At 37.6% G+C, this 22299-nt stretch overlaps 1 protein-coding gene and 1 long non-coding RNA gene across 3 annotated transcripts in view; one reads left to right on the top strand and one right to left on the bottom strand.

Annotated features, from left to right (window-relative positions):
- Positions 1 to 453: 453 nt before the first annotated feature.
- mmp16b (matrix metallopeptidase 16b (membrane-inserted)) overlaps positions 454 to 22299 on the top strand; it is a 46817-nt gene continuing 24971 nt past the window's right edge. For both annotated transcript variants that reach the window (XM_039659884.2, XM_039659883.2), the window contains exons 1-2: positions 454 to 868; positions 15449 to 15597. In XM_039659884.2, coding sequence (XP_039515818.1) covers positions 749 to 868; positions 15449 to 15597 — 269 coding nt within the window. In that variant the 5' untranslated portion in view covers positions 454 to 748. The remainder of the gene's footprint in view (positions 869 to 15448; positions 15598 to 22299) is intronic.
- The window catches only part of LOC120470344 (uncharacterized), a 59167-nt gene continuing 40994 nt past the window's right edge, over positions 4127 to 22299 (bottom strand). The window contains exons 3-4 of the long non-coding RNA XR_005620492.2: positions 4478 to 4531; positions 4127 to 4207 (exon numbers count right to left, since the gene is read on the bottom strand). This is a non-coding gene — a long non-coding RNA (uncharacterized LOC120470344). The remainder of the gene's footprint in view (positions 4208 to 4477; positions 4532 to 22299) is intronic.

Raw genomic sequence — 22299 nt, 5'->3', positions numbered from 1 at the left:
TAGAATATCAACTTTTCTATTTTTGTAAATATTTATAATACATATCTGACACGTTATTTTGTCAAGGGGTTTTAAACCATTAAACAAAGGGGAAAACATGATCAAATGAAAGCAGGAGGCTACGTTGCACCCAAACATAGCTAGAAGAATAATAAATGGAACTAAAAATGATTATACAGTATATAAAAGTATTATTGCGTTTTCTGCCCACTCCTCAGCAAACAGTGATCTAATGTTATTATTATTATCTTATTAAACAGAACAGAAGGATGCTTGACGGCTGGAAATATGATGGTGTTTCAGCAGTAGTCACCATGCATCAGTGTCCGCCGTTTCAGTGTCCCGCCCACCTAAAACCCATTTTTACACCTTCATTGATCATTGATTGACAGGCGAGAAAGAAGAATGAAGGCAGAATGAATGGTGCCTACTAGTCAACAAGCATCACTGCCCAGTGATTCAGAGCGCATGCGCAGTGCTTACGCTCTGGATGCTGCTCAATATAGAAAAGCAAGCTGCCTGTTCGCCAAAGTAACGATTTAAAGGAGAAGAAATGTCTCGAAATAGTGCATCAGATATGCAAGATGAAATAAGGATTGCCAGCCAAATGACAAAATGTGCGGACGCCGATGCTTCTCCGCGCTCCGATCGTTTCATCTTCGGTCCAAAATGCCACTTGCTTAACTGACATACGAGGATAGAGACATAAACAGTCATTGATAAAGGGATACAAAGCAAATCTACAAATATGAACGTTACGTTGCTTAAAAAGCGAAGGCTGGACTGTGTGTATGCGGTGCTGTTTTGGCTCCATCACGGTGTGTGGATGTGCTGTTCCGCGGCCGAAGAGTATCATTTTAGCGTTGAGGTAAGACTGGCCCAACATCAGCATCAGCATCTTCTTCTTGTGTGTTGACAATACGCTTTTACTAAGACCTACAAAAAACAGGAAATATTGCAGTCAGGTCGTAAATAAACCAGGACAGCACAGAATCACGTTGAATCACTTGGTGGATCTGCACCATGTGCCGCCTGATTTCTTTGATATTGAAGGCTATAAATATGCAGCTGTTCTATTCTAGATTAGTCGTATCTGTGCTCAGTAAACGGAATGCAATTCTATTCTGTTATACATAGCTCTGGTGTTCTGTTCTATTCTAGTCTAGTCTGGTTTACCCCTGTTCAATTATTCTGAGACTGAGTTGACATGTATGCAATATTCTATGCAAGTCTATACTGTTTTATTCAGACTATTTTTATGTAAAGTAAAAAATTCTGTTCTATTCTGTACACCAAATTACAGAATGGAATAAAATGGACTGAGTACAATTGAATAGAATAACATTTCTGTTGGCTTTGTATTTCAGAACAGAATAACATATAATTCCTGTTTACACTGTATTAGAAACGAACAGAATAATATATAATTCCTATCTATTGTTGAATTATGGAATAGCAAAGTGTAGACTCACATTCCTTTGTTGGTTCACCTAATTACAGAATAAAAAATAAATAAAAAATTAGATTCGACCAAACAAGATTGGAATAGAATGATTATTTTGTTCTGAATTAAAAAATAAATTGAAATGCTATTCTATTCCATTCAATGATTCCATTCCGATTCCGTTTACTAAACGATTCTATTCTTTTCAATTGTATTTTGTAACAAAGATAACTGAAATGGTCTATTCCATTCTAGTCTAGTCTATTCGATCTGGTGTACTGAACAAAATAGAATGTAATGGAATAAATACAATTCCTATCTATACCATACATTGAAATGCAGAATAGAATTAAGCATATATGACTAAACTAGAATAGAATACAGTGATACAACTCTATAATACTATTCTTGGTCATTAGTAGACAAAAATTCTGTTCTGTTAAATATTAATTTAACCTATTCTGCAATTGCGCACTGATTAAATTCTATTATATTCCATTATATCGTATTCTATTCTGTGAACTGATCGATAGTATGAAGTACACCTTTAAACATGCTACATACTCAATCGTACACTGTTACGCAATTTAATGCACAAGCTCCCAACAGCTCCTAACACTGCACACTAGGCATGAGAGAGAGAGAGAGAGATCAGGAACAATCAGAGCTTCTGCTCCTTCCTCCGTTCCAAATCCATTCCCTCAGAGATGACAATCACACGCCTCTAACGGACCATGTGACAATCATTGGGGTGATGGAGAAAGCAAGCAAGCAACCTTGATTCACTCAGTGCTACTCAACCACAGACTCTTGTGATAATGTGAAGTAGCCTACATAAAGATTATGTAAGTTGCTTAGCAAATCTCCCCCAAACTCCTCCGGGCCGAAATGGGCGCAAATGTGATATTTAGTGCTGCCGGCAGCGCTGGTTGACATTGACAGAATTTGTCACCCGCCTGGCTCTGTTTGGCTTGGAGACGAGAGATGTAGAGGGCGCTGTGCCAGTGGATCGGCTCGTGGTGGACGTGCGATTGTCATGATAATATTGATGCTGTTTCGGAACAGGCTTTATCGATGAAACTGTCCTTCACAAATTACAACAATACCAGTGGGACAGAACCATCAGAATGTTCAATGAATGATCTTCACTCTCTCAGTAACTATAACCCCTTGTTCTTCTCTGCTCTCTACCACCCATGTAGCTCCTTGTGTGGGTTTTTTTTTTTTTTTTTTTTTTTTTTTGCTGGCAGGGCTTCGGTTGTTGGCAGCAGTTGTGAGTTGAGTGCACAGGTCAGTGGTCTTTGGGGAAGAGTGTGTGTGTGTGTGTGTGTGTGTGTGTGTGTGTGTGAGAGAGAGAGATGAGTAATGACTGCTCGGAGGGAGGACTTCTGATCCGCGAACTAGGAATAGACTAGAGAGCGCAAGGTTCAAGGATTCAGAGTGAAATCAAGATTGGGCCCCCAGGGCTTTAATTACGCCCGTCTTTCGCATACAGGTGCAAATGTGCTTAGCTAGAGCTAAGTTGGTAATGACATTTCATATAGCTCTAGGTCTACATGTGATTAATAGAGAGTCAGGGGTTGTTGCTACATGCTATAGACCACTGAGATACTGTAAACAGTCATACTCGTTCAGATAAGGCGTGTGGGTTTTGTAGATGACATGGCCATACTTCATTTTTAATGACGTTTAAAATGCATTTGAATATGTTATTATGTCATCAAAGGGTCATAAAACCAGTGATCAGACAAATTTGCACAAATTCTCGTTTTTTTTTTTTTTTAGACTTATGCTTTGCCTGATAAAAATGATGAAAAAAAAAAACATATACGTTGGGTATGTTTACACGACAACGATGTGCTAAAAACAGAGAAGTTTTTCCTCTTTTCACGTACAGGCGACAACGTTGTCAAAACGATTCCTGTTCACACGGATCTGTGAAAACGACTAAAAACGCTGTATTACGTTTGCATTGGTTTTTTGTAGTTTACATTGAGATAATAGCAGTTTTGTTTCCAAAAACTTGCACTTTGAAACCTGTTTTCAAAAGGTCGCATTTTCATGCCCCCAAAACGCTGTTGTCGTGTAAATGAGTGGCCAAAACTCTTAAAAAGTATAACGTTTTTAGTTGAAAACAGTGTAGTGTAAAAAGCCCCTTAAAGGGATACATTTTGAGATCATTAGAGGGTCAAGCAACAGCACTTGTAGTATTATGTTGATTAATATGAATATTGACTACCTCATTTTCATTTAAAAAAGCATTGCAGTAAAGTATCAACACTCTCCAAGTTGATGACAATAGTAACTGTACATTTTGAAGAATTGGTGAAAACCTACACCCCACTGTGCGTTTGGTTTAGGGGTGGATCTTCATGTTTATGTTTTTTTCTAAACATCATATGTTTTTGTACAAATCAGGCTGTGTTTTGTACAAATCGGCCTAAGCAAGTCGTAAGTCGACTTGCTTAGGCCGCCTGCCGGAAGCTTGTCATTTTATTCGATAAAGTTTTAAATATGGATATTTTGCTTACTTTTTATTGACATGGCAGATTGTATCAAAAATGACAGTGCTCTTACAACAGAGGTTAGCTCAATACATGAATAAATAACAATTGATATTGAACACGATACAGCAATGAAGACCAAGTTCCAGTTAAAAATCTTCACAATCCCATTATGTCTTTACGTCCTTCATTTATGTGTGTATTCTGAGTGGCAGTTTCTCTCTGCAGATGAGATGAAGGTTATGATACGTGACAACATCTGAAATACACAATCGAGTTTAGAGTTACATTGTGTCTCTTCCAATTAATGTAAAAACTATTATGTTCATGAAGGTCAAAATTAGCAAAAATGAATAGAACCGTGTTAAAAGGAAAAAGTGATGTAAAGTCATGGTATAGCTTTAATGTTTTTTTTGTGACTGGGTATGTTTAGGCATCAAGTCATAATAAAAAAAAAATTAAACAATATGGATCATAAATTCTATATCTATATATATATAGTTTCTAAATTCTATATATAGTTACTTACTTTGTGAAGAAGAGAAGATGAGTATCCTAAACTGAACAGAGCTGCTCACACGTTCTAAAAAGAGAAAAAAACATGATTGTTTGGAAATTATTTTTACAATTTTTATAGACATTTTAATAAAGAAATAATTGACCTGTTGAGAGAGTATGTTGATTGTCTGTGTAGTAATTGTAGTTGTATAGCTGAACTCCAGAAAATCAGTAATGAGGAGGCTTTGCCAGCAGTGTTGTAGTACTCGAGACTCGGACTCGTCTCGGACTCGGTCTCGAGACCATATTTTAATGGTCTTGGTCTTGTCATGGACTCGTGTCCATTTGGACTCGGAATTGACTCGTACTCGAACATTTTTTTTTTTTAGGACTCGGAATTATTCCCGAGTCCACTCGAGTTCAATTAAAAATATTTTTCATGATTATTAATGTATGTTAATAAAATATTTCTTTAAATTGATTGACACGCCCAGTGATTGGTGATTTTCTACTGCGCAACTGCGCATGACAAATTGTAATAAAATTACTTTTAACACCCCCTACTATGTGGCCTTTTTACCCTAAACTGATCATATTTTTCAAACTCTAAGTAAATTCAGTAAAAAAAAGAAAAAAAAAAAAGGATTTCTCTAAGTAAATAAAAGTAAATTAGGTAATTAACCCTCACTGGTCTCGGTCTCGACTCGGACTTGACCGTCTCTGGTCTCGGACTCGACTCGGACTCGACTCTCTATGGACTCGGCCTTGACTCGGACTCGACTCTCTCTGGTCTCGGCGTCGACTCGGACTCGAGTGAGGTGGTCTCGACTACAACACTGTTTGCCAGTTACATATTTGGAAAACAAAAAAGCGGGAATAAAGGACCCAAACTCTAACACAAATAACAACTTAAGCATATCAAGGGTTCCTCAGGACGATACGGTACTAAATAGTTTTGGGGCCTGAGAGTGTAGAGTGAGGATGACTTGAGGGTGGGCTAATTTTCATTTTTGGGTGAACTATCCCTTTAAATAGATCATGCATGGTCACAATACAATAAACAAGCCAACTTTCATAAAATTGAAATATATACTGTATACATTTCAATCTATATTTTAGCGTGCAAACAATCAGTTTTTGTAATATGTGCAAGGGAACTCTGCAACGAGAGAACCAGAGATTAATCAAAGATCAAATAAAGGAAAATGACATGGAACAGAAAACAGTGAAGAAGACATTGGGTGCCCTGTTTGTTACAGCAGCATCTGAGATCTCGAATAGGTTTATTATCAGAAGTTATTCTGGGGTACGTTTCCCGTACAACAACGTAACTCACTGCTTTACTACTATAGTGCGATGCATCGCTGAAGAAATTAAGTAGTCACGACTGTTTCCCAAAACCTTATTGTCGCAAAATGGCCATTCAGCCACGTTGGTTAATGATGTGACGCACGTGGTGGAGTAATAAACTTTGTTTGAGATCAAATTAATGCTAATGTTTTGCTATACATTATGCACATGGCCTCTGACGACTATTTCTCATTTTCTTTAGATATTTTGCTTTATTTAATGTCAGCTTGCTTATTTGGCTTAAGATACAGTTATATTAAGTCCACGTCATTCAAACAAGAAACTTTGCTTCTGACCACAGGATCGAGAGCTGTCGTTCCAACCACACAACTTAGCATTGCTGTTTGCGAATGTTTGTTTGAACTGTGTTTTCGAGAAACAGAGACTCGTTGAACTATGTTGATAACGACGGAACTTGCGACCATAGTTGGCAAACGGTGCTTACGGGAAACGCACCCATGCACGTGACATCATTAACGACAGTCAATATTGTTGAACCAAATGTGGTGCAACCATGTTACTACAGTTTCGGGAAACAGTTGTGACTAGTTGATTAGTTTCTCCAACGATGCATCTTACAAGTTACATCGTTGTACAGATAAAATGCACCCCAGAGCGTTAAAAAACAACACATTCTCATCCCAAGACGTCATCTAACTGACGCTTTTGACCATACGTCAACATCCAATGTTTTAGGGTACCCTTTAGCGTCAGTTAGATGATGATCCTAGGGCGTCATCCAACTGACGCCTTACCTTTAGCGTCAGTTGACGCGGGTAGGTTTAGGTCTGGGGTAGGGTCTAACTGACGTTAAAGGGTTAGTTCACCCAAAAATGAAAATCCTGTCAGTATTTACTCACCCTCATGTTGTTCCAAACCTCTATGTGTTTAATCCCCATTGACTACCATAGAAAAAATACATACTATGGTAGTCAATGGGGAATGAGATCTGTTTGATTAAAACACTCTTACAGATATCTTCCTTTGTTTTCAGCAGAACAAATAAAGACATAGAGGTTTGGAACAACATGAGGGTGAGTAAATACTGAGAGAATTTTCATTTTTGGGTGAGCTAACCCTTTAAAGGGTACCCCAAAACATCGGATGTTGACGTATGGTCAAAACCGTCAGTTATATGACGTCTTGGGATGAGAACAGGCTGTAAAAAATGTGAAAAATAACATGTTTTTGGACAAATCAAGCATGAAAACCTATTCTAGTAGACCCTGAAAGCAAAATCAAGACTGAAAAAAAGGGAATAAAAGGCCTTTAAAAATCACTTAGCAACTAAATAGCAACATCTTGGCAACCACCCACAACAACTAGCGTCATGGCTGTGAGCTTTGTATGGACAATCACCAAAAAGTGTTGTGAGAAGAGAGTGGAAATAAACCAAATTTCACAGCATCGCGTGGGCCTGAAACCTGTCCTCATAATGCGCACCATACACTTACTCATGTGCTTGCTGATTAAAGCATAAAAAGCAGATAAAGGAGGTTGTTTGTTGCCGAAAGAAAAGGGAAGGAGGGAGAGATAGACAAAAGCAAGAGAGAGTAGTATTCCTGGTTGAGATCTGACCCCTAGGAAACTGGTGGTGATGGACTCTGTTGGAAAATATAGCAGCTGATTTGCACTGAGAATGGTTTGCCTGGAAACTGTCGCACATTTTTGGATGCAACTGCATTTCACATACCGAAACCATTTAATTGACTTCATTGATTAGCTTTTGCTGCAAGATGCAAATGGGAGAGAGAGAAAGAAAGTAAGAATGAGCTACAGAGAAAGACAAGTGAGAAAATTCTGCAGTGGAAGGAGAAGAAAGACACGCTCCCTTAAGCAGAAACAGATGAAGTCCTGAGGAGTTCGTGTTCATGCAAACTATGCAGTATAAATTCATTTCAAATGTTTAGAGAAATGAATGTAATGTAGGCTAGAAAACCTGTCAGTAACTCTCAGTGGTAACACTTTATTTTTAGGTGATGTATAGTTACATGATATAGGTGATGATGTAACGGTAAACTATGCATAAATGATGCATTATTACAAGTAACTAACCCTAAACCAAACCCTGACCATTTAGTGCATGTAGATCATTAATTTTACTCAAGTAAGTACAATGTAACTATGTTACCTTAAAATAAAGTGCAACTTTACATTTAAAGCCCCCCCATGTGGTGAAAATCCAGATTTTAATGTTGTTTATGTGACTGTGTGGTGTTTTTAATATGCTTTAAGACAAACCATTTGCAAAAACATGAGGTTTTTTTTCTCTTTAAAACTGCAGTGAACCATAGAAAGTCTCAAAAACACGATTTGAAATGTTTCTGACGTCACACACTACCTTGTAACCAATCAGGTCAGCTTGTGATTGTCATTGAGTGGATCTCTGAGCGGGTGTGAGTGAGTGGAGGAGGGGCTAATTTGCATATTTATAGAACTGCGTACACTAAATGAGGCAAGGGTCACGGCCGCATTAACCATAGGGCTAGGCGGGGCTTAAGCCCCGGGGCCCAAGCAAGGAGGGGGCCCGTGATTGGCTGTGAAGCAGATACTGCAAGCCATCTGATTACCAAAGCCAATACCACGCAACGTCCCCCACAAATTATCCCTGTTATTTAGTTGCACTTTGCCTTATATTCCATGCATTATCATGGAATCATTATCATTAATAGAGACGTTCGCAAAGACCCGCCTTTTTTAGGTACTATGTGACGGGCCACGAGCCAGGCGGGTCTCACGAGTCACGCACATCATGTTCTCATGCACTCACGCAGTGAAAAATACTTCGCGGGGCAAAGACTAACGTTACACCGAGTGATTACGAGAGAGAGTTCAGAGCAGCTTACTGTTGATATGAAACAAAGTCTCAACTTTCAAATATTGTCATTTAAGTAATTTAAACATTACCGTTTTCAAGTTCATATCCACCGACTGACAGCTTTGTTGTCGGACAAAGTTGCGTATTCGACGTTATGATTGGCCAGGCCACCTGTCAATCAAACCCCCGTAGGCATGCAGGGCCAACGGCTCTGAGCAGGGCATGGTAAATTGAAACGTCATGTTTTAATTTGATATGACAAATACATTTATTCTATATTTAACTTGTGAACGACCGACCTGCTGCTGCACGTAGGCATATAGATGATTGCTGCCTGCGCCTTATTAGAATAGGCAGCATCAACCAATAAATCGCCTTTACTCTTCTCTTCATTCTAATCTAGTCTATTCTTAAAACACAGCGTCATCATCGACCCCACAAACTTTCAATAAGTTTGAATATTAACTTGATGGATGTATAATTTTGCTTTTTGTGTTTGATTAAACTCTATATTCGCCTAAAGGACTGGCGATAATATGTCCGGTATAAATATTTAAATTTTGCTGCGCCATCATAATGTAAGTTTATCATTTAAACGCGTTTTTAAACGTTGTGGTTTGGATACAAATTATTTCAAACTGCTCAGGCACAGTGAGCAGCGGGAGAATTCATTTTGTAAATTCTGGTTTTGAGACCAAGGTGAACCATAGACTGTGGTGAACTTGAGACGGTTTTGCACAGCGCACTTGAATCCGACTCTGAGGTCTCAAAGTGACAGACGCTGCTAATAAAGATGCTGTCGCCATGTGTGTCAATAATGTTAATCAAACATCAGAAAGAAAGTAATTTAACGTTACTGTATTTGACTGAATTACTTTTGCAAAATTAACAAGAATGAATGTTGAATTTATAGTGAAAACCATGTATTGTATATTTGATTACTTTATATAATATAATATTGTTCAGTGCTTTAAGTTTTTCATAGGTCGATTTATTGTGCCTTTGTTCTATTTTAATTTGTGACTCTTGTCATCAGTAAGCTTGAGATAATTTTCTTAAGCTACTATTATTTTTTGGTGATATTGAAATTGGTCACAATAATTATGAAATTTTAGTGGCAATACATTTTGATATGATAAAAACAAATCGTGTTAAAAGTAACATAACTTAACTGTGAAGTATATCATAGATGGATAAAATGACTCGTATAATAATATAACATTTAGCTCATGTAGTTGGTGACCTAAAGTGGTGGGGGGGGGGGGGGGGGGGGGGGGGGGGGGGCTCCTGCAGTAACTCATAGCCCCGGGGCCCAGTGACCTCTTAATACGGCCCTGGCAAGGGTGTAGGTTACATTCAAACTATTTTAGAGCATGATGGTTTTTTCAAAGAAATGTAATTTTAGTGATCAGTTTTAAAGGATAAATGATTGACTAGAGGGGGACTTTAAAACTTAAAACTGGGAACAATAAAATATGCAATAGAGTCAAAAAGCCACATTACTGACTGTAACACTGACACTTTTGTTGCACTCAAAGCTGCAAGTTTTCTACCATAAATGTGTCAAAAGCATTGCAGATATAAATGGCAAAACAGACACTGTACACATAGAATATGTAAAATCACACAGTCTTGTGACTCTCACTCTGTTTCAAGAAAGCCTGTATGGCTTATGATGGGGTTTTCATCTTTAGTGAATACACTCGAGAGTCTTCATGAGGTACACTGTTGTTCCAACGTCCTCCAGACGTGTTTTCATCATCATCTCGCCATTCCCTTTTTCTGTCAGTGTCTGCCATCTGGTATAAAGGTGGCAGCAGCTTCAGGGTAGGCCTACTGATCATGTTCATGTTGTCATGGTAGGGCGAGATGTGCGACAGGATGCACTCCACCACCTCCGACTGACTAAGCACTTTGAACATCAAGAAAAGCTGCCCTGAGCTGGCTCGCTTTTAAAATCAACCCTCATGTTTTAAAGTTGTGCTTGCACATGCATTATGAGAGTTCAGCTTCAGCCCTTCACGAACAGTCACGTCATCTCTTTGTTCAGCATCTTTTCTCTCAGTGGGTAATATTCACTCTTGTCAGATTCTGTCAAACAGAGATAATTCAGGTTCTTTTAAAGCATAATCATTTTACTGAGAAAGCCTGTATTATTGTAAACACTATCCTGGGAACAGTTTGATTTGGATGATTTGGCTCATTTGGATACAATTTTGCAGAAATATTAATGGTCCGTAAACTTGCAGTGTTAGGCAAGTGGATAATATACACAAAATAAATAATACTGTTTTCTCCATAACAAACTATATAGACATATTTGGACAGTATAAGAAGCTTTATTATTTCGACTGCAGCTTAAATATGTTTTATTAAAAAGTGTAAAACAAAATCCTACATTCACCCAGAAAGAATAATGTTAGACAACCAGATAATTATGGTAAGACAGTGTATCATTTATTAGGTAAAATATGGTTATTTTAAATAAAAGAAGTAACAGAATGCACATGTAACACATGGCTGTAGTAAGTGCACAGTAGTAGTAACAGTCCTTAATAACAAAACTCAGGAGACACATTAAATTTACAAAAATACAGGCACAGGTTGAAACCAAACTAAGGGTCTGTTTACATGACAACGTTATCGATATGATTAAAACTGAGAGTTTTTTCTTTAAAGTTTTCCGCTTACAGACACTGTCAAAACGATCCCCATTTACACAGATCTGTGAAAACGACTGAAAACGCTGTATTCTGCTGCCAAGGCCATTACACTGAACGTGTAATAGGCATGTGCATGACGTCATTGTCTTCAGAGATTCACTTTTTGTTGTTTACATGGAGACCGTTTTCAAAAAAATGCGCTTTGAAACCTGTTTTCAAAAGTTCACGTTTTGAGCCATCAAAATCAAGTGTAGCGTCAGTTCTGGCAGGTCGCGCCAGCTGACTCTCAGCTGATCCACGTCTACCTATAGGAATACGACACCTATAACTGTATACATATATAAGCTCCTTCAGTATTACCAGCAGCTATCGCATTTCTCGGGAGTTGATTACCCTCCTCCATCCCCAGCTCCTCTTCCTGCCAGTCGGATGTGGCATTCTGATTCCCCTTTTTCTGAATCAGAAAAATTATCGAAACGTACGTTGTACGTTAAAATCTTATATTAATGATATCTGCTTACATTCATGTTGGTTCTGTTCTGTTTACAATTGCTGCTCTCCCTGCTTTTATCCATGCTAGGCTGCATGGATGCATAGGGAGTTCTTGGCCTGAACGGAACCATCCCGCCAATCCAATCCGTTCACCCGGATCAGTGAAAACGACTAAAACCGCTGTATTATTCATGCCAGGCCAGTAGATGGCGATGTCACGTTTGTAAAGAAACACTACACTCCTGTAAAATGAACACGCATGACATCACCATTTTCACAAATTTGCTTTTTTGTAGCTTACACAGTGACGATAACAGTATCATTTTAAAAACTTTAAAAAAGTTTTTATTTTCAGGCCCCCAAAACGCTCATGTCGTGTAAATGAACAGCCAAAACGCATAAAAAGTTTTCAAATTTTAGTTGGAAGTGGTGTCAAATACACGGCCTAAACAGAATCACAATACTGACAACACCATCATTCAAAAGACATTTCAGTTTAAACAAATAATAATAAAAAAAAATCAGCAAGGACACATTAAATTGATCCAAAAAATGGTTAAGATTAAAGTTTATATTTATGCTGTTCTTTTAAGATTTCTATTACTCAAAAAAATCCTGAAAAATATAATATCACTTTTCCCACAAAAATATTAAGCAGCAAAACAGTTTTCATCATTGACAATAATTAAAAAAGTTTTTTAAGCATCAAGTTATCTTATTCAGATTATTTATGAAGGATCATGTGACATCGAACAGGAGTAATGATGCAGAAAATTCAGATTTGATCACAGGAATAAATACATTTTAATATATAGTCAAATATAAAACAATTATTTTAAACTGTAAAAATATTTCACAATATTGCTTTTATTTTTTATCAAAGAAATGCAGCCTTGGTGAGCATGAAAAAAAGGTTTTTATAAAACATATTACCAACCACATAATTTTGAACGGTAGAGTATTGTACACAATTTAAACTGGACTTTTTTTTTCTTTTCTTTCTGTTTTTCTTTCTTTCTTCGCTTTGTTGGCTCAATAAACAATTAAACTTGTGAAAAAAAATATACAAACAAATCTTGAAGAGATTTGCTAGTTTGGATGCGATTCCTTCGGTTGGGGATGTTGGAACATGAGAATATGTTAATTATACTATCATGTTTGCTAGATGCTTAATTTTTCACCTAATGTTTTCATTACATTGCTTTATGTATGCATAAACACGAGTTTGAGAGCGCCTGTGTTTACCCGCAGAGCAATCCGGGTTTTATTTGACACACATTGAGTATATTAACATGGCAAACATGTTCCCCTTTGATTGACATCTTTAGTGCGCATCAGTTTGGCATCAGTATTTATAGCTTCACAAGAGAGTGATTACAACACCCGGAGGATGACAAAGTTGCTTCTATCTATGACTCTTTATCACCATGGTTACACCCTGCCATCCCAGACCCCTACGGCTCTATTGCACATCTGTGTTTTCTTCATATAAATTAGTAATCAGCCCTTGTGTTTGTTAGAGACGCTGAGGCTGATTAGAATGCAGGAGAATCAATTTGGCTCTCAACTGTTTTTGCGCTCATACTGAGAACTATAGGGCTACAATATAACCTAATGTCCTTTACAGGACAACACTAAGATTGTATATACTGTATCATACGTTTACATATACCAACATTCATAATGAATTATTGATTTAAGTGTCTGCAGAGCACTAAAACATTTAGTTTGCCTTTTGTTTATAGATTGTTCCAAAGCATATTTGACCTCAAGTATATTATCTTAAAAGCTCTTTCCAGCATAATGTTGTTGTAATGAAATGATCTTCACATGTACCTCCAGAATACCACTCTCCTCGAATCACCGCTCTCATAGGACGCATTGCAACAGGCCATTACTGTTCATTTCAACAACAAAGAGAGTTCAGAAAATGTTATTTTGCTCACACATTAATGTTGGTGTTCTCTAGTTGTGCCTTTTAGTGAATTCAGTACTACATTTACACACCTATGGTAAAAGTAGCAAGAGCAGTTTGTTAGGATGCAGTTCTGAATACATTTTAAAGTTATCATCTCTGGAACCGTGTTACGTGTTAAAACTGATGATGAAACTAACCGTGAAAGATTTTGGCCATTATTTAACATCTAAAAAAGTGGTTGTCAACTAGAGCAACCTAAAAATGCCCGCAACTCTGTTCTGAAAGGGGTCATGTAAACAATGCTAAATGCTAATAATAAACTGCAGCTAACAATATAGTGTAACGCTTAGCACATAAAAGAGGGGCAAATAAAATTTACTATATAAATTTCGCTATATAAATTTACTAGTGTTGATGATGAACAAACTCTGTAATACTTTCTCATTTGATAGGCAAAATATCCCAGACAGCAAACTGACATTGAATCAACGTGGAAACGACGTCTCTCATGACAGTGAAACAACGTTGATTTTGCTCATCGAATTAACGTTGAACCAACGTCAGACGCGGCATTCTTCAAAGCTAAATGAAAATCGAAAATTGGTTTGCTTTCATAACGTTGAAACAACGCGTTGATTTCAAGTTGATTTTCCGTTAGTTTTGAAAGAATGGCGCGTCTGACGTTGGTTCAACGTTAATTCGATGAGCAAAACAATGTCAGATCAACGGTGTTTCGATGTCATATTTCCACGTTGATTCAATGTCAGTTTGCTATCTGGGATATTAAAGTGTATATTTAGATTAAATGCAATTACTTGAATTTAAGAGCGTTTTTTTTTTTTTTTTTTTACCTAAGTACGACTTGTAATTTCACATTTACTTCTATTGTCTTTGAAATAGGGTTAAAGTCTCCTGCCGAAGGATGAGCCTTTATGACAAACTAAAATGTACTTTAATTTCATCTCCATTGAAGCTTGAATGCGTTTAAATATAGACTATTTGTACGTTTGCCTTTGAAATGATGAAGCAATTTAGAACATTTAAAATACTGTATAATATTAACTTTAAATGTGATAGTAATAACACCCCTCAGCTAATAATTAAGTATATTACATGTGCTTTAGTATATTAGTGTACTTCTCTAAAGTACAAAAAAATTAAACATATTTTTTTTAAATACTCTTTAAAGTAAAACATCTAATTTAACATTATTACAAAAACAGTCATAAAAGTGTACACTTAAGTAACCTTTTATTTCAGATTCAATAAGATTAGATTATCTACAGTATACTAAGTTTTTTTATTTTTTATATATTCTTTTAAAATTTGAAGTACAGTATAAGTGCACATTCGATACAATTAAGCACACTTCTTTTCCACAAGGTTAAGCCCAGTATTTGTCTTATACGTTTGCCTGGTAAATTTGCACTTCTGCTTTGCATACAATATTGTAAACAGTCCTATTCATTTATTATCATGTCAATTATTAGTTGGACCTGTGCAATTCATGGTAATATTAATCAATTGCAATGTTTTGTTACTTTTGTGTGATTACCACCCAGTCTCCAGCATACAACCTTGGTCCTCAAGCAAAACCATCTGAGTACCAATGTAAAGTAAAGCCCTAAACATAGCCTTCCTTCCAAGCATTGAGAGGGCATGTTTAGCTTCCTTCTCATTGTTTTGTTCAAGCTACAGCTGATCCTTGGGGTAGCTGAGGACATGTTATCAGGTTATGTTTGTTCTATGTGTCTCTTGCAGGCGTGGTTACAGAGGTATGGCTACCTCCACCATACACAACCTAACATGGCCGTCCTGCGATCAGCGCAAACCATGCATTCTGCTATTGCTGCCATGCAGCACAAGTATGGACTAAACATCACAGGGACCCTAAACAAGGACACTGTAGAGTGAGTACTGCTAAGCACACATACATACTGTAAAGTGTCCCATTACACTGAAGCAACACAACTATAACAAAACACCCTTTGTGAAAATGAAGTGAACTTTTAAAAAAGGGAACTTATTACGGAAATAATATTGTGTATTGTTAAATGTGTATAACAGTAAGCTAAATACTTTAAATGTAATTTTTTAATGAAACTTGCACTGTATTTAAATGTATTTCTAAATACACATTTGGGTAACACTTTATTTTACGACCCGCAAACAACTGTGTAAGTACACCGAAATTACGGTGTACATTTCTGTAATTATAGTGTACTTCCGTCTAAGTACAAGGGAACAATATGTTAAGTTTTGGGTAATAAAGGGGTAACAAACAGATATACAACCTGCAAATAACTTTGTAAGTAGCCTACACAGTGTAGGGTACTTATAAGTAGCTACACTGTGTACATAATATATATATATATATATATATATATATATATATATATATATATATATATATATATATATATATATATATATATATATATATATATATATATATATATATTTATATAATGATAAAATTACATTTATTGGATTTTCTTACTAGATTACTACAAAAGTCAAAATTCTACTATGATTTTAATTTAGACCGTACCATGTGGTAATTAGTACTCACCTTATCCCATTGAACTGCAATAACACTTAAATGTCAGGGCAAATATACTGTGTAATTAAAACGTTTTTTGCTGTTTTTTTGTTTTTTGATGACAGTACCTTTCTCTGTAATTACAGTGCAAATAGTGTTGTTTCGTTTTGCTACATAGTAAGTAGCATTTGTTACCCCCTTGTTCTGTGTAGTTACAGGGTAAGTGTAACTCCTGCGGGCTGTAAATTAAAGTGGTGCTTGTTACCCCTTTATTACCCCAAACTTAACATATTGTTCCCTTATACCTACACGGAAGTACACTATAACTACAGAAAAATACACCGTAAATTTCTTTCGGTGTACTTACACAGTTGTTTGCGGGTCGTAAAATAAAGTGTTACCCACATTTGTAATGATGAGGATGCAGTTTAGCACATTTAAACAACTATTTTAACTTTAAATGTAATATTGAATACGTGATTAAAATTATAATCACATATTTTATTTGTTAGTACTTTACTCTTTACATGTGCATTAGTGTGTTAGTCAACACATCAAGTGATCTTCTTTAAAGCATGACAAAAGATTATTAAAACTGTGAATTTTACATGATTACAAAGTGTACTTTTTAAAAGTTCTTTTTCACAAGGGATTACAAACTTGAAACCATGACAGTTTTGCATGAATTAAATATATATATATATATATATATATATATATATATATATATATATATATTCGAAAAGGAAATCATATTTTCCAGGTCCAAGTACTAGACCAGCTAAATACTATGGATATTTTAATGGCATATTCTCAAACTATTACCTCTAATCCTACGGTTACCCCCTTTCAAAATGCCAAAAAGGTTATTAACCCTAAAGCGCTATTATTTCAACTCTGTTGCAATAAGTCTAGAATTCATGAACAACTGTTTCACATTATTACATTCCAAATGTTTCAGGGTTGAATGTTGCTGAGTTGAAGGTCAACATTAAATTGCTACTGTAGAACTGGTGAACTATGTAGTTTTTTCAATCTTTATAATATTTTTCCAAAACCCTTGAGATGGTACATCAACTTACAATAGGTTGAATGACAGGTCTGCCATAGCCTGACGTGGTCTGTGTCGCTTTTCCTGGAATTATGTAACTTCGGGGAGTGGGTAGGAACCCGAGCACAAAAAGAACTACAAAATTCGACTGCTTTACGGCATATGTCACTCCCCCTACTTCCTCAAATCTTCCAATGCGAGAGCCCAACAAGCGTTTTTACTGTTGATAATATCCCTCGCCGCATCCAGTGTAGACTGCATTGTTTTCTTTTGAGGGCACTTAACACACTCAAGCATCCCCGTAGAGCCGGGGCGGGCAGCTCACGTCAGCTCAAGACGTGAAAGTATACTGATTACTGAGTTTGGTAGGAGCTATATTCTTGCAAGTAAATAATACATGATTAGACGGACAAAATAATCGGTCAGGATAACTATCCTATCCTATGTCTGCAGGCTGATAGACATGTTTGTTACTTATTTTTCTGGTGAAAGTGTCTTGCCTCAGGCTATAATGCAAATCGATTTTTCACATTTGCAGACTCATCTATGGTAGCTTGATATTATAATATTGACGACATGGCTATTATCTACCAACAAACATTGAACTGAATTAGCATATCCATTATGTAAAACAGTAGCCAATAGGCTAAAGTTACTATAAAGACGCTGGCTTGTAAATGTGAGCTATACGATCTTTTGACGTTTGAAAAAAAATAAAGCCCATGAAACTATTTATAAGACATGCTGAAATATATGCCAATGTACCTGGGATGAAGACATTTCATGCAACACTGGAGTCTGCCCAAGATGTGAGAACTCCTTCCTTCTGCAGAGTTCAGGGGTATCGCTTGTCAACAAATGCACATGTGTATTCCCTAGTATAACCATGACAGATTTTACGACAGTAGTAGAAGAGAATACTGTTTCCCGACTTTAGGGGGACCCCAAGAGCAAAATGTAAAAAACAACATAATGCTGCTTTAACTATATTATAGTATCATCACACCATGTGTAAACATAATGACATGTATAATGAACCATGTACTGTAGTACAAAAAACGTGGACTGAAAGAAATACTGAAACCATGATATTTTTATTCCAGTAAAAGTTTTCTAAATAAATATTCTATGTAACCCAATTAAACTGTAATAGAGATGAATAAGGAAGCAAGCAAGTTGGCTGATTTTCCAAAAATTCCATAAAACACAAAGCATTAACTCTATCAAACAATATGACGAAGTCCAGTATCTGTTTTCCATGGTCATTTTGGGCACAAATGTTTCCTGGAAATGAGCCAACAATTAAAATATCTCACTTTTTCTTTGGACTGAAAGTTTCAACCCTGGTCTCTGATGTTTAGCTTGGACACCTCATGCCATTTTCCAATCTAAAATATTTGGAGTACATTTTCTACTGCTTGTGTAAGTGATTTGAGGAGACAAGCAAAGTGTTATAGAGCACAACACTCTCTGTTTGACCTTGTGTGAAGCCTTTAAACAGTTATTTTTACTTGCTGTTATGGTTTAGTGATAATTAAGATCAGGCCTTGTTATTCACATTCAGTGATATAAACAAATATATCATCTTTTATCGAAAGATCCTGTGGAGTAGGTTTGCAAATGCTAATTAACGTTAGCTGTTATTGTGAAATTTCATCTCTTATGTAATGTGCAGTAAAAGAAGACAACAGCGGGTGTCAAGAGCATTTCATGAAGCTAGTGAAATTGGTGCTGAATGTCTTTGACATTGTTACTTTCTTGTTTTTTTTTTTCTATCTAGTCTTAGTTTTCGTTTTCATTGTTTGGTTTATTCCTAATCACTCATCTGTTGTCATAGTTTCTAATTCACTACTCATCTGTTCTATATTCCTTTGATCGGTCTCCCTGTGTATTTTAGCCCTTAGTTCCTTTTGTTCAGTGTTCAGTCTTGTTAAAAATCAGTGTGGTTGTACTAAACGTGTTCCTGTGATCTCCTGCGTGTACTTTGTTACATTTTTGGATTTATTAAAGACTGTTTTGGTTGTCTTTGTGCGCTCAATACAGCCACAATGTGACAGAAGACAAGAAATAGATCTTCCTGCGGTCAGATTGCTCTGGTTAGGGCAGAAAATATAACACCCTCGAGGACCACACGAGTGACTTTTTAGACCTGGCATGCCTTACCACCTTCTCTGACGATCCCTGTGTGTTTTTCCTGACCAGGTTAAATGAGCGGTGTAAGGCAGGCCTAATGGTCCTCGAGAGAAATTTACTGCATTTGTGAAGTGGGTGCTAGCTAGCAACAACTCTCCTATGACCACCTGCCTCATGGATGAGGGCAACGCCAGCCACACTCCTGACCCAGAGACACAGCTGCCAGTCACCAACAACATAGTGTTTATGCCGGAGTCCACCGCAGACCCGGAGGCCGACCCCTCTATGGATAGAGAGCCAGAGCCGACACCTGAGCCATACTTCGCCCAGGAGCCTGAGCCCAATAGTATGTCTGACCAGGTAACATTGTCAGTATCAGTGGGCGTCATCGAGGGGTTTGAGGGAATGGAATAGAGCCCTGCCTATACTCTTGTTGCTGAGGTTGAGTTTTGCAAGGTTTCTGTGTTTGAAGAAGAGGGATTTCTCCTGATTCTCCCTTCCCATCCGGTCTCACTAAGCTCCAAATCCCCTGCATCTCAATTGGTCCCTCCCTGCTCCAAATCTCCTGCATCTCCATTGGTGCCACCCAGCTCCAAGTTTCTTTCGTCAATGATGGTCCCACCTAGCCTCCCTCTCCCTCCTCCTCTACCTAAGTCCTTCTTCCCGCTTCCCCTGGTTCCCTTGGCTGTTTACTTCACTCAGCTGTGTGGATCCACCTCGAGTCTTCAGGTCAGCAGCTTTGCTTAGGCATGTGGATCCCCTGTTTTGGCTTGGGCTGCTAAGTCCATCACTCCACCTTGGCCCGTCAACCAGTCGGCTCCACCTTGGGTCCACCCCCAACGGCTCCACCTGTAACCATCGTCCTTACGTCTTCACAGGGCTTCCTTGACCTTCCAGCTTGGCCTTGGTCAGTTGTCACTCTTCCTGTACCCTTCGGCTACGCCTCGTCCGTCCTTCCTCCACACTCTTCTGCTCTGTCTGGCTCTTCTTTCCCTCTGGCTCAGCCTTGGTCCTCAGTCACACCAGCTATGCCTCAGTCCTCTGGCACCCTGTCTTCTCCTCGGCTATGTCTGGCTCTACATATCTCCTGGCTACCTCTGATTTCACCCTGGGTCCTGCCACCATTGTTTCCCCTTGTCCTCCTTGCAGTGCTCCGGGTTCTGACCTGGCTCCTCCTGCATTCATCTCCTCTCTGGCTCCTCATTTTTCCTTGGTTGTCCCGTCTGCCAGTTCTCCGTCCTCCTCCCAAGCCCCCGCCCATTCTCCTCTTGTTTTGTAGTTTGCACGAGGACATACCTACCCGCGGAGGGGAGGGGTAATGTCACATCCTTGTCTTGTTTTGTTCTGTCTAGTCTTAGTTTTTGTTGTCATTGTTTGGTGTAGTCCTAATCACTCATCTTGTTCCTAGTTCCTTTGTGTATTTAAGACATTTGTTTCCTTCGTTCAGTGTTGTTTATTTTAGTGTGGTTGTGCGAAACTTTATTCCTGTGATCTCCTGCATGTTTTTTGTTAACTTTTTGGATTTATTAAAGATCTCCTTGGTGCGAACACAATGTGACAGACATTTTTTTGTGTTAAATATTTGTATGCATCTCCAGCACATCTCCATCTCCAGTATGTATATATACATATATATATATATATATATATATATACACACACACACACACACACACACAGTAAACACAAGAACACTGATTCATTCTAAAATTCTGATGAATGAACACAGAACTGGCTATTTTTAATTCCATTAACTCTTTTATAGTTATGCCTTAAAGGTTGGACTTTAGCTAACCCAATGGTGTTTTTTAGGGCCCAAGCCATGAAAGGGTGAAGGCCCTATTGTTTTCCTTAGGATTATTATTATTATTTATACGACTATTCGGGCACTTTTGGGGCCCTTAACGTGCTCGAAAACTCTTGAAACTTTGCACACGGGTCAGAACCCATGGCCATCAGGGCCGGGCTGAAGCTGGTACTCGGGCGTGGCAGGGTGGCTCGACAGTGCCCCCTGGACTGGGATTCGAACTTTTGTCCATAAAACAAACACACATGAATGAATTAATATGAAACTCGGTACACATATAGATCACATCAGGCCAAACAACTTTCGTGCTCTAAGTTTTACGACAGTTCAAATGGAAGTCGGGAATTATGGGTTGTTTGAATAAATGTCCTAGGAGAAATACATCAAATTACAACCCATGCTGTTACCAATCACCACCAAACTCGGTGTGCATGAAGTCAAGACATTGAGGATGCTAAATTCCGGACGGATTTTTGATATCTCGAACGGTTTGGCCGAGGCGAGGAAATTAATTTTATGACTAAAAAAGGACACATAAAGTGTGTTATAACTTAGTTAGTTTCACTGACAGTTACAAAGTTGGCGTGTATATTGTTCCAGTCAAGCCAAACAACTTTCTAATTAACAACAATAAGCTCAAACCAACAGAAAGTCAGATATTGTAGTTTGAAAGTGGATTTTGTCTCAGAGAGAGACATTGAGAGTTCTCCCAGCCATTCTGTGTGTGTGTCTGTGTGGGGAGGGGAGGGTGGGGGCTGGTGTCTCTGTTTATGTGTGTGGCTATATATATATATATATATATATATATATATATATATATATATATATATACCACATATATACGAGCAGCAATTACAACCCCGGTTATACCGCCACCAACTGACTGCACGATGTGTGTCACTTTCAAAATACTTTTAAATAACCCTCTTATTTTTTTACCTGATTTGCTTTAAACTTCACTACTAAGGATGCACCGATACCATCTTTTTCAGAATTGATCCGATCCCAAAAAGTTTGAGTATCAAATGATAACGATAACGATCTGATACCAGTGGAGTTTTTTTTTTTTTTTGGAGATC

This window comes from Pimephales promelas, chromosome 5 (assembly GCF_988280905.1).
Source record: "Pimephales promelas chromosome 5, fPimPro1.hap1.1, whole genome shotgun sequence".
NCBI classification, from domain to species: Eukaryota; Metazoa; Chordata; class Actinopteri; order Cypriniformes; family Leuciscidae; genus Pimephales; species Pimephales promelas.
Note: the sequence above shows the minus strand (reverse complement) of the source record. Positions and strands in the feature narration are given on the sequence as shown.